General features: G+C 36.1%; 2 protein-coding genes across 2 annotated transcripts; both read right to left on the bottom strand.

Moving 5' to 3' along the window:
* Positions 1-377: 377 nt before the first annotated feature.
* Positions 378-14,003, bottom strand: LOC124539926. The gene is made up of 6 exons (XM_047117306.1): positions 13,897-14,003; positions 11,760-11,844; positions 11,348-11,464; positions 10,330-10,427; positions 1,630-1,689; positions 378-493 (listed from the first exon to the last, which is right to left on the bottom strand). Exons 1-6 carry the CDS (start codon positions 13,961-13,963, stop codon positions 435-437), a joined length of 486 nt encoding a protein of 161 aa, XP_046973262.1. The 5' UTR covers positions 13,964-14,003; the 3' UTR covers positions 378-434.
* A 3,428-nt stretch (positions 14,004-17,431) lies between these two features.
* Positions 17,432-20,302, bottom strand: LOC124539609. Its single transcript, XM_047116903.1, has 3 exons — positions 19,338-20,302; positions 18,633-18,813; positions 17,432-17,467 (listed from the first exon to the last, which is right to left on the bottom strand). The coding sequence occupies exons 1-3, from the start codon at positions 20,300-20,302 to the stop codon at positions 17,432-17,434; spliced, it is 1,182 nt and encodes a 393-aa protein (XP_046972859.1).
* Between the last annotated feature and the right edge of the window lie 365 nt (positions 20,303-20,667).

The raw sequence follows: 20,667 nt of genomic DNA, 5'->3' as shown, positions 1-20,667 counted from the left end.
GAGACAGCATGAAATTAATGGTGACGCTTTGTGCAAGCCTTGTCTGTCTGTACGTGTTTTACTTGATATCCGTTCTACCCTAAATAAAATTATTTTATTATTTTATGATTTATTATTTTTAGATTATATTTTATTAGCGAACCAACTTCGCACTTGTGCAATACTAAATATACGACAGAAATCGTTTCTTTACAAAACCATTTTGGAATTTTTTTTTGTTAATTATTATCAGTGTGTTTTTACCATATTGTTTGTGTATTGCATACAAAAATCTTCATCTCGAATCACTCTATCCATAAAAAAACCGCATCATAATTGTTGCTTAGTTTTAAATATTCAAGCATACATAGGGATATGGAGCAGAAAAATCGACTATGTTTTATACTATGTAGTAATTTCGATTTATTAATAATAATGCACTAAATTTATGCTTTTCAGTGATCTTCCATTACGTAGTACTGATCTAAGAAGTAGTCGTCATCATAGGGATATACTGCAAAAAAAACAAAGAATTACACGTAAATACAGATATATCTTAACGTTATTCACTTGTTATGTTTTAAATCTTAAGGCATAATATAAAATACCAGAATTTGACGAATAGATAAAAAGGTTGAAACAATTAAGAAGATTTACTGAGATTCTAAATATGTCAAAATATATTTATGCTGGGCTATGGCCTCCTCTCCCATTAAAAAGAGGGTTTGGAACATATTCCAGCACGCTGTTCCAATGCGGGTTGGTGGAATGCACATGCGGCAGAATTTCAATGAAATTAGACACATGCAGGTTTCCTCACGATGTTTTCCTTCGCACCGAGAACGAGATGTATTATAAACACAAATTTATAGTAGTGCTTGCCCGGGCTTGAACCCGCAATCATCGGTTAAGATGCACACGTTCTAACCACTGGGTCATCTCAGCTTATAAATATATTTATTTTATATAAATGTGTATATATTTAAACAAAAGACGAATTGAGTCCTTATTTTTACATCGATCTTATAAATAGGAACACATATAGAATAAAAACAGTAAATTCGAATCTCTTTTGACAGTTAATTGAACAGTTTTGACAGGTCGGTCATTCAAATTAGAACGAATGAAAGGATCTGAATGAGATTAAATACAGATATGGATTGTAGCCTGGAATAGCATATAAGTGTAGCAAATAAACTAGCAAAGCTGCGGACTTCATAACGACACACTTGTAATATTTTCCTTAAAATTAACTTTTATAATTTCTGCAGTATTTGATGTCAAAGATATAATCGTAACCGATGATTGCGGGTTCAAACTCAGATAAGCGCCGCTGATTTTTCACGTTCTTAATTTGTGTTTATAATTAATCTCGAGCTCAGTTGTGTAAGGAAACGTCGTGAGTAAAGACAATCGACTATGTGAATTCACCAACCCGCACTGGAGCAGCAAGGTGGAATATGCTCCTTACCTTCTCTTCAATGGTGGAGGCCTTAGCACAGCAGTGAGAAATTTACGGGCTGTTGCTGTAGTAACTACTTAAGATATAATGTTCTCGTTTTCATCTCGCCCATCCTTATCTTGTTTACAATTAATATCATATGTCAGACAAGGACACAAAGTTACCTGAGACAGATGAAGACTACTTACCTAAATATTCACTTAGTTCTGTAATGTTCAAACATTGCCCCATGTGGACTACTTGCCATACTGGAATAGATGGACAAGTTGTGTTTTAAGTTATGGGTTTCATAGAATAATAATACAGTTATTAGGATAAGTTATAAGTTAGAATTTTAACAATTCCATGCATCCATGTGAGCTAGCATGTTAACACGTTCCTTGTGCGTATGTTTACACTTCTCGCTTACTCTTGACGCTAAATATATCTAATTGTGCCTAGTATGCACATGGACCACCAACACATGGACCACCTGATGGTAAGTAGTCTCACCCGCCCATCGACAGCGCGTAAGGAATATTAACCATTCCTTACATCACCAATGCGCCACTAACCTTGGGTACATGTTATGTTCCTTGTGTAGTTACACTGGCTCGCCCTTCAAAATGGAACACAACAATATTGAGTATTATTGTTTGACGGTAGAATATCTGATGTGTGTGTGGTCCCTACTCAGACGGACTTACACAAAGCACATCAAATAAAGTCTAGTCTAGTCCTGAGTTCAAACCCCAGGTTGGGCTGAAAGCGAGGGAATACAGAACAATGTTTGCGAAATTATTATGCGCTATAATATTTTTTATGTAGTCTGGTCCCCCTTGAGATTCATCGCCGTAACTGAAAACGGTCTGGCGTTATTATTTAATGTGTGAAAATTACCTATCTAGAAGAACTTGCACGAAGCCCTACCAAGAATAAGTAAAATCCTGTTAAATACAATCTTAAATATAGCAAGGAATGCTTTCCAATATTATGGTCGTAGAATATCTGGCATGCACGTGAATAATGTAAAACGTTTTTTTTTTTACAATAATCAATTTCAAGATTTTAATTTTGTTTGCAATGAATGGATGAATGAAAGAGTAGAGATGGCCCAGTGGTTAGAACGCGTGCATCTTAACCGATGATTGTTGGTTCAAACCTAGGCAAGCACCACTGAATATTCGTGTGATTAATTTGTGTTTGTAATTCATCTCGTGCTCAGCGGTGAAGGAAAACATTGTGAGGAAACCTGCATGTGACAAATTTCATAGAAATTCTGCCACATGTTTATTCCACCAACCCGCATTGGAACAGCGTGGTGGAATAAGTTCCAAACCTTCTCCTCAAAGGAAGAGGAGAATTAGGAGGGAATTTACAGGCTGTTGTTGTTGTTGTTGTTGAATGGATGAATGCAAGATAACCTAGGGTAGGTGACCTCAGTATATTTTTCATCGTGTCACGAGTGTTTTTAAATTACCATTTTATAAACTCAATTTTTTATTTAAAAACGAATACTGGTCGAATATAAAAGTCACAGAAATAACTATCAAAAAGAACGGAGTCGATATTTAAATCCTCTGTTTAATATTTTGCACCAATTATATTACACGGCTGTTTAAATAAAATAGAATAATATTAAATTTAGAATTGACGAAGACCAATCTTTTCAGCATGTCTATTGATAAATACAATATTTGTGATTCTTTTTCAAAATTGAATTTAAAATTGGCAGTTAAAAAGCATTTGGGGAATTCATCGTGCTATCAGAACGGAAAGGACGTAAATCGGAAATGTCAGTTCTTGGGCGTAGCAGCGATAACAAAAGAAGTATCGAACAATTATTATTCGAAGAGTTCGTGATGAGTCGAGATGGCCCAGTGGTTAGAACGCGTGCATCTTAACCGATGATTGCGGGTTTAAGTCCAGGCAAGCACCGCTGATTCACGTGCTTAATTTGTCTTCATAATTCATCTCGTGCTCAGCGGTGAAGGAAAACATCGTGAGGGAACCTGCATGTGACAATTTTTATAGAAATTTTGCCACATGTGACACCAACCCGTATTGGAACAGCGTGGTGGGATATGTTCCAAAAACCTCCTCCTCAAAGGGAGAGGAGGCTTTTAGCCCAGCAGTGGGAATTTACAGGCTGTTGTTGTTGTTGTTTGTTGTGTTGAGTTCGTGATTTTAGCATATAACTCCTATACTGTTAAGTAAATGTTAAACGATTTGTATGTATGCATTTTTTCTTGTCTTCCAAGTCAGAATTATATTAGATCTTTTATGTATAGATATATATAAAAAAAAAACATATTCCGCTGAGTTTCTTTCGCCGGTTATTCTCAGTTCCGAGGTGTTAAATTTCCGAACCGGTGGTAGATTTTTGACTATTAATTAGAGAGTGTAATCACTTCTATGTTGAATAATGATTTCTGACTTTGATTTGGCTTTGACTACGATATAGGTAGACTACCTGACTGTTTGGTACAGTGACCACCAGCATAAAAGAAATAGCGCTATTATTAATATTAACTAATTTTTACATTATCAATGTGCCACTAATCTGAGAAACTTAGATGTTATATCTCTGCCTGTTACACTGCCTCACTCAGTCTTCAAACCGGAACATAAATACCAAGTAATGCAGTTTGGTGGTGAAAAAATAAAAATTTCAACAAAAAGAAAAGCCGACTTCAAACAAAATACTATTTTAAAGCGAATAAATATGCACTAAAAAGTAATGTATTTTAATAATAGTGTTTTGTTTGAAGTCGGTTTTTCTTTTTGTTAATTTCTTTTTTTGTTATTTTAAATGATGCTTGCTGATCTAGACTAAGTAATTTTTTTTAATATGCATAGATTAAGCATGCCGTTTATATGAGTCAGAAACTACTTCGAGGACATTTTAATGAAATTACAAAAGAAAACGTCCTCGATGTCTCTTGGTGGTAGGGCTTTGTGCAAGCCCGTCTGAGAAGGTACCACCCACTCATCAGTTATTCTACCGCCAAATACCAGTACTCAGTATTTTTGTGTTCTGGTTTGAAGGGTGAGTGAGCCAGTGTAACTACAGGCACAAGGGACATAACATCTTAGTTCCCAAGCTTGGTGGCACCTTGACGATGTAAGGAATAGTTAATATTTTTTACAGCGTCATTGTCTATGGGTGATAGCATATGGACATAGCCTTATGGTAAGTGGTCACCACTTACCATCAGGTGGTCCATATGATCGTCCCCCAAACTATAACATAAAAAAAAAGAAAGAAACTTGCGAATAAAGCAAAAATAGACTTTCGAAAATGCGGCTTTAATATTTTACCCTCGAAAGAACTGTAATAGACCTCAGTAAAAAAGAGCCAATATACGAGTATCTCTTACATCATATGACATCACATCACATACACAAAATTTGATTAAAGACAGTAAGAAATTCTGCCCCATATCGCAGCCTAACTGTGAGCCGTTTAGGAGTTCCATTACTACATAATATAAAACAAAGTCGCTTTCTTTGTCCCTATATCTTTAGAACTACGCAACGGATTTTGATGCGGTTGTCTTTAATAGATAGTGTGATTTGAGAGGAAGGTTTGTGTATACAATACATGAACAATATAGAAACAAACATTGATCATTTTAGAAGCTTGCAATGTGATGTCCTTAATAAACAAATTCTGTAGTATATTTAGTACCAGTATTGCACCCATACGAAGCCGGGGCGGGTCGCTAGTTGATTATAATATTTGACTATAACAATTACACAAACATAACCACGTTACGGAAGGTATCTCACGTACTCAAATATCCAAATAACCTATAAATAAAAGATGATCCCCAGAATTGTTCGGTTCCCTTCCGTTCCGTTACTTTGTCATGGATCCTATTCTTAGAATCTTACCAAACTTTTACCAAACTACCCTTGGACTATATCCTTTATAATAAAAAAAAGAAATCATCAATTTTGAGTTTTTAACCTATTTATCGTGCACATACATAATGCAAATATAAGACTTATATCACGGGAAGCACTAGCTTTTAAACAAAAGAAAAATGATCAAAATCGGTCCACCCAGTAAACGTTATGAGGTAACAAACATAAAAAAATACAGACGAATTGATAACCTCTTCCTTTTTGAAGTCGGTTGATAAAATACGAGTAGGTGGTACCGATCCAGACGATACCGTAGCTCTAAAACTTTATTAAAGTTATTGTTCAATAAAATAAAATCTTTTAAATAATATCGTAATAAATCAAAGATACCAAAATGTAAGAATACATCATATCTATATTTATATTATAAGTGTGAAAGTTCTCTGTCTGTCTGATCACGGCTAAAACTCCATGCCACTTCTCCCCTACTAAATAAATTTAAATAGTAATATTTTCTGGTAAAGTGTCATATTTTTCTAAGACGTTACAAATACACATGTCTCTTCGTTTCAAATCTTTTTACGGGCAAAACATGTAAACAAGAGTTTCCATCTTCAATTTTTGAAACTAGGTAAGTTTTGTCACGTTGATGACAAGAATACTTACATAAGCCCACTATTCATGTTTCTCGAGAGTAAAGTCTTGCTGTGGAACGTCCCAAACTTTCAGAACTTTGCTCGAAACTTTGAGTAGTTTTTGACATAATAACGTATGTTATTCGAAAATTTGGGAGAAATGAAACATATATTTTAAATGATATCTTGTAATTATTACACGATTTGTCGCCAACTCACGATTTTAGAGATAAAAAACCTGGTGCTTTAAATCAACTTTCATCAAAATCGGTTTAATAGTTTGGCGTATAACTGTAACACACAGATGTAATCTTGGTATTGACAATCATTTGAGTCTAGTTCGTGATATTGTGTTTTGGGAATGATGTCCAAAATATAATACTAAGTCGTACGTTTAACTCCACGGTGAATACGAGCTAAGTCAGAATAAATGTAATACCAAAACATGCTTCATTTGCTGTACCACTCAAACGCCAAACGACTACCGAGCGACTATTGATTGACCATAAAACATTTATTAAAAACATTTTGTCTTATTTTTATCATCTGCAAATACGAATGAGCATTGCTGAGCGAGAGTAGAGCAGCAAGATTTAAAACAAAATATATCATATCTACATAGATAATATGTGCATTTTTGATAATGCGTGCATCTTAACCGATGATTGCGGGTTCAAACCCAGGCAAGCACCATTATATATATGTGCCTAATTTGTGTTTATAATTCATCTTGTGCTCGACGGCGAAGTAAAACATCGTGAGGAAACCTGCAGGAGTCTAATTTTATCGAAATTTTGCTACATGTGCATTCCACTTTGGAACACATTACTACATTGGAACAGCGTGGTGGAATATGTTCCAAGCACTCTCCTTAATGGAAGAGGAGGCCTTATCCCAGCAGTGGGAAATTTACAGGCTGATACTTTACTTTATAAAGAAACGATGGATGGATTTTACTTATGAGACTACACTAGATAAGGAAGTATAGAAGAAGTAGAAACCCTGCTCCGACCCCTTGGGGTCTATCTATCTATCTATATTGGGATTAGGGCAGGAGGATGATCTGCATAGATAACAAATGTCTTGTGATGCAGTTATCATAGAAGTCGTGCAGCTGTGCGAGATTAGTATGGCTTTCAAACAACTCAAGAATAACAAGGCGACGGGTGATGATGGAATTATGGCTGAGCTGCTGAAGGCAGGTGGAAAGCCGGTTTTAAAAGCCCTTCAGAAACTTTTTAATCCCGTCATACTCGAGGGCAAAACGCCACAAGCGTGGAGCAGATGTGTGGTGGTGCTTTTCTTCAAAAAGGGCGATAACACCCTACTGAAGAATTACAGACCCATCTCACTTTTATAAGTTGTTTTCGAGAGTCATTACGAATCGTCTCGCACGTAGACTTGACGACTTCCAGTCTCCCGAACAAGTCGGTTTCTGTAAAGGCTTCAGCACCAAAGACCACATACATACACTGCGGCAAGTTATACAGAAGACCGAAGAGTATAACATGCCATTACGCTTAGCGTTTGTGGACTATGAGAAAGCTTTTGATTCGATCGAGACTTGGGCTGTGCTACAGTCTCTCCAGAGGTGCCAAATTGACTATCAATACATCGAAGTGCTGAAACGCCACTGTTTGTACGAAAACGCCACTATGTCAGTCCGACTACAGGACCAGAACTCGAAACCTATCCAGCTGCAGCGAGGAGTGAGACAGGGAGACGTTATTTCTCCGAAACTGTTCACCGCTGCTTTGGAAGATGTTTTCAAGCTTCTGGACTGGAAAGGATCTGGCATCAATATTAACGGCGAGTACATCACTCACCTTCGGTTTGCTAACGATATAGTAGTCATGGCTGAAACCATGGAAGACTTGACCACAATGCTCGATGACCTCGGTAAAGCCTCCGAACGAGTTGGTCTTAAAATGAACATGGATAAGACGAAGATTATGTCGACACAACGACATAAATGTTGTGCCCACTCCTATAAAAATCGGCGAATCTACACTCGAAGTTGTCGACGACTACATATACCTGGGCAAACGATCCAATTAGGTAAGTCCAACTTCGATAAAGAGGTCACCCGTCGAATCCAACTCCGCTGGGCAGCGTTCGGGAAGCTACGAAAAATCTTCTCGTCCCATATACCGCAGTGTCTCAAGACATAAGTCTTTGACCAGTGTGTGTCGCCAGTGATGACTTACGGCTCTGAAACGTGGTCCTTCACAATGGGCCTCATTAGAAGGTCATCCAAAGGGTATTGAAGAGGGCTATGCTTGGAGTTTCTCTGCGAGATCGAATTAAAAATGAGGAGATCCGCAGAAGAACCAAGGTCACCGATATAGCCCGAAGAATTGCCACACTTAAGTGGCAGTGGGCGGGGCACATTGCTCGAAGAACTGACGGCGGATGGAGCCGACGAGTTCTCGAGTGGCGACCACGGACCGGAAGACGCAGCGTGGGTAGGCCCCCACGAGGTGGTCCGACGACCTGGTGAAGGTCGCGGGAAGACGCTGGTTGCGGGCTGCACAAGACCGGTCGTTGTGGCAATTTTTGGGGGAGGCCTATGTCCAGCAGTGGACGTATCACGGCTGAAATGATGATGATGATGATGAGTGCAGCTAAATAACAAATTATTACAAAGTGCGTGTGTGTGGATGATTAATGTACATGTCGTATTGCTTTACACATAGAAAACATTCTTTACCCTTTACTTTATTCAATCTTACCACAGCTTTTTGTTATTAACCATTGAAACGTTATTTTTTTAACCTTATAATATTGGTACGGGATCAATGTTAAGCATTTCTTGCCTTACTAGCGACCCGCCCCGGCTTCGCACGGGTGCAATACTGATACTAAATATAATACAGAATATGTATATTTACGACATCACATTACAAACTTTTAATATGATCAGTTTCTTTTTACTTTATTATCCATGTATTATATAAAAAACCTTCCCCTCGAATCACACTATCTATTAAACGAAACCGCATTAAAATCCGTTGCGTAGTTTTAAAATTTGTTTTATAATATGTAGTAATGGAACTCCTAAAAGGCTATAGTTAGGATGCGATATGGGGCAGACTTTCTTACTATCTTTAAACAAATTTTGGTTATTCGATGTTATGTCATGTGATGTACGACATATATTAGCTGTTTTTTACGAGGTCGATTACAGATCTTACGAGGATGGTACCTTGTAGTTTATCTAAATGTTTAACTATTTTTATTACTTTTTAGTGCATATTTATTTGTTTTAAAATAATATTTTCTTTGAAGGCAGTTTTTCATTGTGTTATTTTTTTTTATTTATTAAACTCTAATCGTTACTTTGTTGAAGTACAATCAAAAACAAAATATTATATTTTCAATTAGGCTCCAGGACTTTTGAATCAAGTTACAGTATTAAATTGAATCAAAAGCAACCACTGCTACCAACCAATCAACCAACCATATTCACTAAAACACATAGTATTACATTTAATAAGCAAGATTGGATTAGGTTCAAAGGTTGGTAGCGCATTGGTGATGTGAGGAGTTATAAATACTTCTTAATTTCCAATGTATTGAGGTATTTCATTGCCACTGGAATCATTCGATCTATTAAAAAAAAATCGCATTAAAACCACATCCGTTGCGTAGTGTTAAGGATTAAAGCATACATAGGGATATAGGGACAGAGAAAGCGACTTTGTTTTATACTATGTAGTGATGATGTTAAAACATTTTTTGCCTCTCAATTTATTCACACACTAGCTCAGCCTCGTTTTCTACTTTTGCATCGATTTGAAAACGTCATAAAAATAAGGCGGCGAGTCTGTATGCGAAATGCAAAGAAAAAAATTAGAAAAGCGTCCAAAAGCTTTAAGCGCAGCAATTAACATACTGACATTTTTATTTAAGAGATCAGATTGCAGATGTGAATTATTTAATTAAAGCAAATGTCGTCCTAGTTTCTGTGGCCTGAAGTGTTTTTAGTTTTTCTTTAATCTACGTCACTGTTTTCATATATCGAGTTGTATAAAGACTAGATCAACCTGCGTAATACACGAAATTTTGTAAAACCTATACAACACAAAGTGCGAAAGAACTTCTTTTTTTATGTTATAGTTTGGCGGACGATCATATGGGCCACCGTAGAAAATGACGCTGTAAGAAATATTACAATTCCCTGCATCGTCAATGTGCCACCAACTTTGGGAACTAAGATGTCATGTCCCTTGTGCCTGTAGTTACCCTGGCTCACCATTCAAACCGGAACACAACACTACTGAGTACTGTTGTTTGGCGGTAGAATAACTGATGAGTGGGCGGTACCTACCCAGACGGGCTTGCACAAAGCCCTACCTTTGATAATTTGTATATTTTTAAAACGTATTAATATAAATTCATTACCTTCGTATCTTTCCATGCAATTCACATAATCAAGTAAACAGTAGTTTTTGAAGGTGTGGTACGTGTAATATAATGTTCTGGCGCAGAGTGTTCCGGTACTGAAAAAGTAATATTGTATCGTATTATTTGATATGTTTTCCAAATTTCCATTAAATCTTATATTCATTTGATAAATTATTATTATTATTATAATTACATTTCCTTACACGCGGCCCAGACACGCATGCGCGCAAATTCATTAAAACACAGGCAACGAATTATAATCTAATAAATAATTAACTGGTATATAAGGACCTCCGTGGTCGAGTGATGTGTACACCGGTTTTCATGGGTAAGCCACTCCGATTCGATTCGTCTCGGGTTCGATTCCCGGCCGAGTCGATGTAGATTATCATTAGTTTTCTATGTTGTCTTGGGTCTTGGTGTTTACATTCGGATCAGAGTAATCTATGTGATGTTGTCTCATATTTATTTATTCAAACATTTGTTACATATATCGATATGGGTGGATTATATAAGCATAACAAATGCTTAGATAATATAAAACTTCTTTTTTTTTAAATCCTCAATATAGGAACTCAGATAATATCATAAGAAATATCCTGAAATGATGTGTTGAACATATTACTTAACCCATTTATGGGCAGCTGTTTAATTAAACTGAGGAATTGAGGTCTTGCACCTTTATATTATGATTCTGACGTATGACCTATATTACTGTAAAATTCATCCAAATCGGTTCCGTAGTTTTCTTCCTGAAAGTGTAACAGACATACAAACATACACCCTCACAAACTCGCATTTATAATATTAGTAGGAGGTAGACTTAGAAATGGGCCAACTCATGGTACGAACACAACGGTCAGTCCCAAGGATCAGCGCTTTAGGCATGTAAGTAATGGTTAGCTTCTCACAAGGTCATCTATACGCAGTGGCGATCACTTACCATACGGTAATACCATATAATACAGACCTAACCGTATCCAATGGGCTATCCATAAAGTTTAATTATGCATACTTATAGGCTTTTAAGCAATAATGTGCCAAGTAGTCGCAACTCTCTTCGAACGAGACACGAAATGGTGTTGTGCGCGGTGTACGTCTCCTTGTTGTGGTCCTCGTCGTATACTTGCGGCTGGAATAACAGATTTATCTTATCTACGGTATCCAAACTGATGCGTTCACATCGCTTGGGGCATTCTGAATAGTAACCGAAGATTGTGGGCTTCAATTCGGACTATAAATAAACATTTATGTTTATCTCGTGCTCACTGGTGAATTAAGGCATCGTGAGGAAACCTAAATTTGTGTACTTTTGGGGAAATTCAGCTAGGCGTATCAATAAATTGACTTTGGGGCAGCAGTTGGGAGTCTGCTCCAAGTCATATGGAAGGGAGAAGAGGCTAAAGCAAGCATTTGAAATATAATACCTCGTATCATTTCTTGTTTCTCCGGTTTGTGTTGATTGAAAAAGATTTTTAATATCGTCCTCAGAAGGGGTCGAACCTTTTGTGTCTGCAATATAATGAAGTGGTTTTATATTTACGTTGCTCTCCTAACTCCACTCGGCTTTATGAAAGATTCTGTCATGCACGATTTTCCCCTATAGACACCCTTTCTCGAGATATGATTTTTTCTTCAGCAGATGTAGTGTATTGTAGTAAAATACGAAATAATACGTAACTGCTCAATTGATCGTCATGAAAAACAACAAACAAGAAAATACAACAACATCGGCTTATTTCAAAAACGAAAAAATCCAACTTTGAGCCGACAGTTGTAAAAAAACTTTTTACGAATTAGCACAAGCGTGGGTAGCTCTTTATTACAAAGAGTTCCCGACCAGGATGACTACCAGGAACTTTATCACGGACCAATTATCAGGAGATGTTTCGGATCAGTGCGATAGTAGCACCAAAATGAAACCCTATCACGATAATAAACGGAAAATGCAAATATAATATTTTTGAAAATGTTGCTATTAAGAGTGTTAAAAAAATATAAAAGACTATAAGTTATTTGCAAGGTTTATATTTGATACAAATTTGTTTTTTAACAATAATTAGAACGTATAACAAAAACACTAATTAGCGTTCAATGACGTCACTCCTGCTACGACTACTTATTTGAGGTTATAGTTGTAAGAAAGTGAACATTGAAACCAAAATTAATTGCATTTTTCGAATTAAAATGGAAGTTAGGTTTGTAAAAGAAGACTCCAGATTCCTCTCTCCAGCTTGAAACCACTTTTATCTCAGTATGTGCCAGAAGGTCAAGTCAAAAACCATTTATTTGAAAACTTTGTTAGCTGGTAGATGAACACATTCGCACAAAATATACGTCAACACCACTCGTTTCCAAGACAAAGACAGTTTATTGAATGAGATATCCACGCAGGCCCGCATAGGCCCCGGTGTAACTGGTCGGGGCGATGGCCCCCTACAGTGGTGGCAACGCCGACTGCAACTACAGCCGGGTCACTGGGTGGATTGCAATCCATGGTGTTCGATCCGGGTGGGGTTCAGGTCACAGGGCGATGGAGCCTTGGCAGTCGGCGACCTGTGGTGGATCCCGCTGTGGTATGTCCGTGTGATGGCTTCATCCGTCGCGCAGCGAGGTCGAGTTCGTCGGTGGATCCCGGCGAACGCCCGTCAGCCGGCGACGACGAAGCGGTCATGGTCGAGTGAGGTCGTAATTTAAATTTTCCAGTCTTATATATTTTCCTTTGACAAAGGATATCGCGATTTAGAAAATCAAACTTTTTGAACAGTGACATCTATTGACAAATGTTTAAAAATTATACAGTCCGTTTTCATTTTTTACAAAAAAATATCTCAAAGATCGAGAAAAAATAAGTATGAAAGTCAGTAAGGAAAAGTATGATCCAGAAAAAGATAGCAGTGACGTCATACGAAATATAGCTCCGTTTTCGCGCGAAAATTTAGATTGACATTTTGAAATCGCATTTTTTGTAGTAAATTACAGTGTTTTGAATTTTTAATATAGTTGTAGTCTATCCTATGTGGAGTTCTTTAAAATAAACACAAAGATAAAAAATATCGCATCTTCCCTATAAAGGGGATCTAAGAGGTGCCTCTTGTGCACTGGATGAGGATAGGAGCCTCAGAAGAGAGGCCACCCCGATCAAATGTATGAATGTCCAGAAATGGAAAAAGTTTGATTCACAAGGCTTCGCAAAATCTTCAGCAACCTTAAAAACCATTTAGATAAGATATGCCAAGAGGTTAAAGAGACAAAATCCAACACACTCTCCGGTTGTATGGACGAGAGCCTCAGTGAAGAGCTGGATGGCAAAAAGGCAATTGAAAAACCAACGCGAACCGACATCCCATAAATACAAATCATGTAATTGAACTGGCCTTAACTTTTCTTCTCCCTTTCTTTCCTGTTGTCTCTTTCTACACAAAGAATAACAGTCAGGTATAAGATGAGAGCAAGATATTTGTCAAGACGAAATACGACAGAAAATGTTATTTGCATTAAATCTATCATTGTAATCGTTTTGCAGAAGGCACCATTATTAAGAATAGTCTGTTATATTCTTACCCATGAATAATAGAAACAAAGAAATCGTATAATATTCTAGATAATGAAACATATTACTAACAATCATATTGATTTTATAATGGAAATAATAAATGCAGTCACGCTTGTGAACATAAATACGAACAATGAGGGCTTCAGAAATGGAATCAAACATATTTAGTGGCACTATTTTCGTCTCTCTCACACCCGTTACATATGACATCTATCGCTTTCAAAAATTAATCTGAAATTTTGACATTGACAGATGTAACTCAAATGATGATCGTGTGTTCAAGGGACTATTGCTTTAATTATTTAGTTTCAATAGAGTTTTTTAAGGTAATCGTGTCTTTATATATTATATATTATCGAGTACAATTTATAGAACAACACTAAATAAAAAAGTTAAAAATTTGTTGATACATCTCTGTGATGTTTATTATGCTTTACGATATACTAATGTCATGAAAACGAAATTAACTCTGTATGTTGCTTTTACGACCAAACCACTGAACCAATTATGATGTAACTTTCTATGAAAGAACTCCAAACGATAAAGGCTATACGATCTCTTAAAACGAAAGCGAAGTCGAATTCAACAACTTGTATTCTTTAAACAAAACACAGTGTTTATATTTCCATAAATACTAACAAAAAGTTTGTATTTATTTAATCTATGAGAAGTTATTCAATGTTAAACACCTGACATCCCCTGAGCTAGCGAAGTCGTTTGTGACAGCTAGCTTCTTCTTTTCTACGCATTTTTGTGTGTTTATAAACGTTATATTAATTTCTACAAAAAAAAAAAACCATGAAATCAAATCCACAACAGCGCGATTTCTAATTGAAATTTTCTACCTACAACCACTATGTGGAACCAGCTTCCGCCGGTGATTTTTCCGAACCGATACGACTTGGGAAAAAAAAGAACGTACTTCCAGGCCGGCAACGCACCTGCAACCCCCCAGTGTTGCAGATGTCCATGGCCGGTGGTGATCACTTTCTATCAGTTCAGCCTCCTGCTCGTTTGCCCCCTATATACATGAAAGAAAAAAAAAGAAATAAATAGCATCAACAAATATACGCTCACTTATACTCCCTGTTCTGTAATCTGAAATAATTATTCGGTTTGATTTTTTAATTCGAATTCAGACGTAATTATTAATAACTCAGTTAGTTAACATATGAAATTTTTATTGCATATAATTGAGTAAAGTTTAAAAATAAGACAAAAAGTGCTTGCTTCTCAGCACGTTATTTAATTTTAATATATCGCTAATTCAAACTCAAATTCCCTGATTTGATATGGAAGCATTATACCGGTGAACGGTCATCATCATCATATCAGTACCCGACCACTGCTGGACATAGGCCTCTCCAAGTGCACGCCACTGTGGTCTTTCTCCGGCTACTCGCATCCAGCTCCTGCCTGCCGGCTTGCGTAAATCATCACTCCACCGTGCCTGAGGGCGTCCTACACTACGTTTGCCGAGACGCGGTCTCCACTCTAGAACGCGTTTTCCCCAACCGTAAAGCCGTGCGTTTTGTAATTATATTAGTCTTTTTCTCTAATGCCATTCCTTTAATAAATTTAGTGATTGTAATAATATTTTGCATATCAATAATGAGAGCTGAGATGGCCCAGTGGTTACAAGGTTGTCGGGTGAACGGTGGTAGTCTTTAATTCAGCACACTGATCGACAGAGTGATCTCGTGTACTGTTTTTGTCAAATTAATTAAATACATATATTGAATATGAATAGACATCTACGAATTAACTAAATATCTATTTATTTATTTATTTATTTATTTATTTATTCGGGTTTAACAAACAGCGTCACAATAGGTCTAAATACTAAGCTTAGATTTAAAAATACATAATTGTGAAACCAACACCGTTAACCACAGATTACTACTAAAGTTATTGAGAGATAGACGATACAATTTTTATATATTTTTCTTAATTTGTATGTATAAATAATTTATTTATTTAACTGAGGAACAAAAAAAATAAATAAAAAGAAATAACAAATTTTAAAGTAGACAGAATAAATTAAAGTATAGTAAATAAATAGAAGAATAACAATTTTGGTAGCTCAAAAAAAAAAACAAAAAAATAAACAGAAAATAAAAAAGAAAAATAAAGTGGTGTAATTACTTATTTACTTACATAAGTTTATTTGACTTCTGTTATAACAGTGAATTAAAATCTTGCAACTTATCCAGAATAGATTTTTATAACAACCAGGGGTGTTCATAAAGATATCTACATCATTGAAATATTTATTGTATATTTCGATCAGGCGATACATGGGCGAGCGTTTACCAGTATTAGTACGAGTTTTTGGTAAAGAAAAAAGTGATGCAGTGCGGCAAGCTCTTATGTGTGGCCTGATCGGTACTTGGTAGCAAATTTTATTTATAATATTAATACAGTCGTACTTGTTATGGCATAAGTCATACAATAACATCGCTTGTAATTGTAATCTTCTAGATACTAATCGCGTTAAGTTGTATTTTTCTAAAAGTATGGAATAGGAAAGGCGGCTGTGGTAGCACTTAAAATGAAGGTATCGTAGGAATTTCCTTTGCGCTCTTTCAATTCTCTCAGCATATGTGTTATAAAATGGATCCCATGCAGCAACTGCGTATTCTAGTTGAGAACGTACCAACATTTTGAAAAGATGGACAAGTGTGGTCGGGCGTTTAAAATCACTACAGGCACGAACAATAAAAGCGTAAATTTTGTACGCTTTATCACAAATATTGTCAACGTGTAGGTCAAGTGTTAGCTTACTATCCAAAATTACTCCAAGGTCTTTAATATTCTGAACCCTTTCAAGAGTACTATCACATATTGAATAATCGTATATACTTTCCTACCTTTCTTTTCTTAGTAAAAGTTATAATTTTACATTTACCTGAATTGAGTTTGAGTTTATTTTTGTTACAATATTCGTTAAGTCTAATTAAATCTTCCTGAAATTTGTAATGATCAGAACTGTCAGTAATATTACGATATAATTTAAGGTCGTCAGCATATAACAAATAATTACAATTAATGAAACAGTCACTAATATCATTAATAAAGAGAATGAATAGTAGTGGTCCAAGAATAGATCCCTGAGGGACGCCCGAGGTAATTGTAACAGTACCCGACTCATATCCATCTATAACAACTTTCTGAGTTCTATTTGTAATGTAAGATTTGAACCACCTCCAGAGATTACCTCGAATACCGTTAAAGGCTTTTTTATCTAGTAGTATTTTATGATCTACACTGTCAAATGCTTTCCTAAAGTCCGTATATATACTGTCTGTTTGTACGTTGTCATCCAGATTCTCAAATAATTCAGTTGTATAGACTAAAAGATTTGTAGTAGTGGAACGTCTACAGACAAATCCATGTTGTTGCGGAATTATGCTGTCATGAAGTAGAGGATAAATGCTACTGTGTATAAGTTTTTCAAATAGCTTCATTAAGGCTGGAAGGATGGAAATTGGCCGATAATTAGTTACGTCTCTTTTTGAGCCTCCTTTATGTACCGGGGTAATTCTAGCAGATTTCCATACCGTTGGGCATACCCCCTCCCTTAAAGATTTATTATAAAGTTCGAATAATGGTATATAAATTGTTGAAGCAGTATTTTTAAGGAAAACGGACGGAATGTTGTCAATACCAGCACTTTTAGAGGGATCTAAGTCGTTAAGCTGTTTTTTTATTTTATTCTGTGGTATAAATATATCAAATATGATATTTTCAGTTCTGGTTTCTATATCCAGGTTATTAATATCAGTGTAACTATACGACTTGGATATGTCAGTTGGTTGGAATACAGATTGAAAAAAAAAATTGAAAAAAGCTTACATGCCTCCAGGCCAGTTTTGGCAACGGAACTCATGTAGTAAATATTGGTAGGGATCTCTGATTTATTTTTGCGATTGTTAATGAATGTCTGAAAATATTTTATATTTACTGTTACAGCATCTTCGACTTTATCAATATATCTGTTATAGCATATTTGCGATTCCCTTTCAAATCTTTTACGATACATAGAAAATACTAGGTAATCAGATTTGTTTATGTATATTTTCCATTTTATCCAAGCGTTATTCTTGTTTTTGAAAATGTGTATTAGCGCAGGGCTAAACCAGACAGGAAAGCCAGAGCTAGATACTACTTTAAAAGGAATGCGTTGGCGTATGATGTTATATATGTGTTCATAAAAGATATTTGTACATAGTTCAGTGCTTTTATTTTTAAATATCTCCTCCCAATTAATTTCAATAATGTCTTGATTAATTTTTACGTAGTCGGCATTTTTAAAGCAAAACTTAGTTTGTGGATTGCTTGGTATATAGTTGTCTATACCATCAAAAGGCATTAATACACAAAAAGGAGGGTGATATGCATCCACTGGCGTCAACGCTATCGTTGGAGAATAAGTTTTGGAATTATAGATGTTTGTAATAAATAAATCTAGTAATCGACTTATATTATTTTTGAAATTATTTATTTGTACGCAATTAAATAAAGATAAAAAATTGACTAAGTAAGATTTAGGAGGGCTATAAATACTTAAATTTGAAGGTTTTGTTGTATTAACATCGAAGTGCCAGTCAATGTTAGGTAAATTAAAATCACCAACCAAGCAAAAGTTTTGTATATCCTAAAATTGAATAAAATCACGAATATTATTGAAGTAAGAATGATAAACTTCGTTATCCACTCGTGGTGGAATACATACAGCACTTACCATATATCGACATTTTCCAGTGCGCAATTCTATTAGCAGATGATCAATAATTGGGGGTAGGTGCATGGGCGTGGCGGCCGAGGGCGCGCTGAGCACGCACAGCGCCGAGCGGAGCGAGCGCAGCACCGCCACCAGCACGCCGCCGCCGTCATGGCGTGATGTAGCTTCTCGGTTCCGATCACTGCGATACACGTGATAGCGGGAGTCGACAAACTCATTGTTCGCTATATCAGTATGTAGCCATGTTTCCGTTAGTATAATAATATCGTAATTATGCGTTAATATATTCATATAAATTGTATTTAATTTAGTTCTTAATCCGCGACAGTTTTGGTAATATATTGATAATGTATTGTTATTCAAAGTATCGAATTTCGTTGTTGAAAGTACAAAGTATTGTTACACAGTTTAGTATACTTAGTTATTAAGGTCTTACTACTATATTTAGTCATGATTCCTAGAAAATAAAATGATCCACAATGCTGAAATATATTTATCAGAATGCAAAGGACACACCGTACGATATAACTTATTGACACTATTCTATGTTCGTTGCTAAATATTTTGTTAATTACTACCCGGATAATGTAACAAAAAGTTAATTCATGATAATTTTTGTTATATACGCCTGACAGAAGTATTTTTCTTAAAATTTTACAATAAAAATAAATAAATACCAAATGATACCTGTTAATTAACTGCTACTTGATTTTTGCCATATCATGTTTCGAACGTATAGCAAGCACTGGTGATGTTTCAGATTTACGCACAAGGATGACACCATGCTTTGTCCATACGAATCTGTGTTCATGTTTCTTGGCTCGTTCACGGCATTCCCGAAACAAGCGTTTGTTCTCTAGTGTTAAATGTTCATTCACATAGACCTTTTGAGTAGAACCGGATATACCCAGTTGGTCGGCGTTAAGTCCTTTCACTGAACGGCTTAATGCCAAGACATTGTCCCGCAGCATCCTGGAGGTAAACTTCACAATAATGTTCTTGGGTCGGCTATCTTTCTGGTCAGCGTGAGGGACACGATGTACAGCAACGATATCTGACGCAAGTATCTGTTGGTTAATAACTGACCCTAGTCGCATCATGATATTGATGAGGTTTTCATTGCGTTTGTCTGGCACGTTCACAATCTCGATATTACACTCCCTTGCTTGTTGTTCCATTGCCGCTAACTTGTTCTCTAACTTTTGTATATAGCCGGGTAGGTTACTCGTTAGTGAAATTTGACTTTCAATAGTGTTTAATTTTTTATCCAGTAAGTCTTGTCGCTGGTCAACAGCGCATATAGATTTATCAACTTCTAAAAATTGATTTGTTAGGCTTTTAAAAGATTCTTTTAGGCTAGCGTTATCGGTACGCAGTCCTGCGATAGCAGTATTTATTATGTCCAAGGATGAGGATATCTTCGAGAATTCACTCGCGATGGTGGTCTTCAATGACGCAGATACTGACTCAGAAATAGTTTTATTAATTTTACTGCTTAATATAGTAAGCTGATTTTCAAACTTTTGTTCAAGCGCCTTTATACGCAAGTCGATATCGTCGTGAGGCAGTTTGCGCTTACGAACATTAATAAAAGAATCGTCTAAAACTTCCACGTCATTGGTTGGTAAGTCCGGGTTAGATGCAAATTTAGGCGTTGTGCACGAAGTCATAGTTTCCACAATAGAAAGCAATTAAACGCATAAGCTTGAATGAGATGAAAAATTGCAACTGTCCTTTAACCTCGAGGGGGTGCGGTATGTCCCTCCGCTGCAATGTTCTTACGATGCGGTGCTAGACAGTGATAGCAACTAATATACACACTTTTACAGGAATCCACTATTTTGTAAAAGCATGTAATAATGACACTTATAATTAATATGCACAGTTTCTATAATTGGATGTTTATATATTTAAAGCAAAAGAAATAAGGAATAGCACGTCTACTCTCAACAAGTGACCGACGACGAATGAAAATATACTGTATAAAAATGTTTTTTTCGTTTATAACAACTTATTACACGTGTATAATATCAGC

Source organism: Vanessa cardui, chromosome 23 (genome assembly GCF_905220365.1).
Source record: "Vanessa cardui chromosome 23, ilVanCard2.1, whole genome shotgun sequence".
Lineage (NCBI taxonomy): Eukaryota > Metazoa > Arthropoda > Insecta > Lepidoptera > Nymphalidae > Vanessa > Vanessa cardui.
This window is presented reverse-complemented; position numbering and strand designations above follow the sequence as displayed.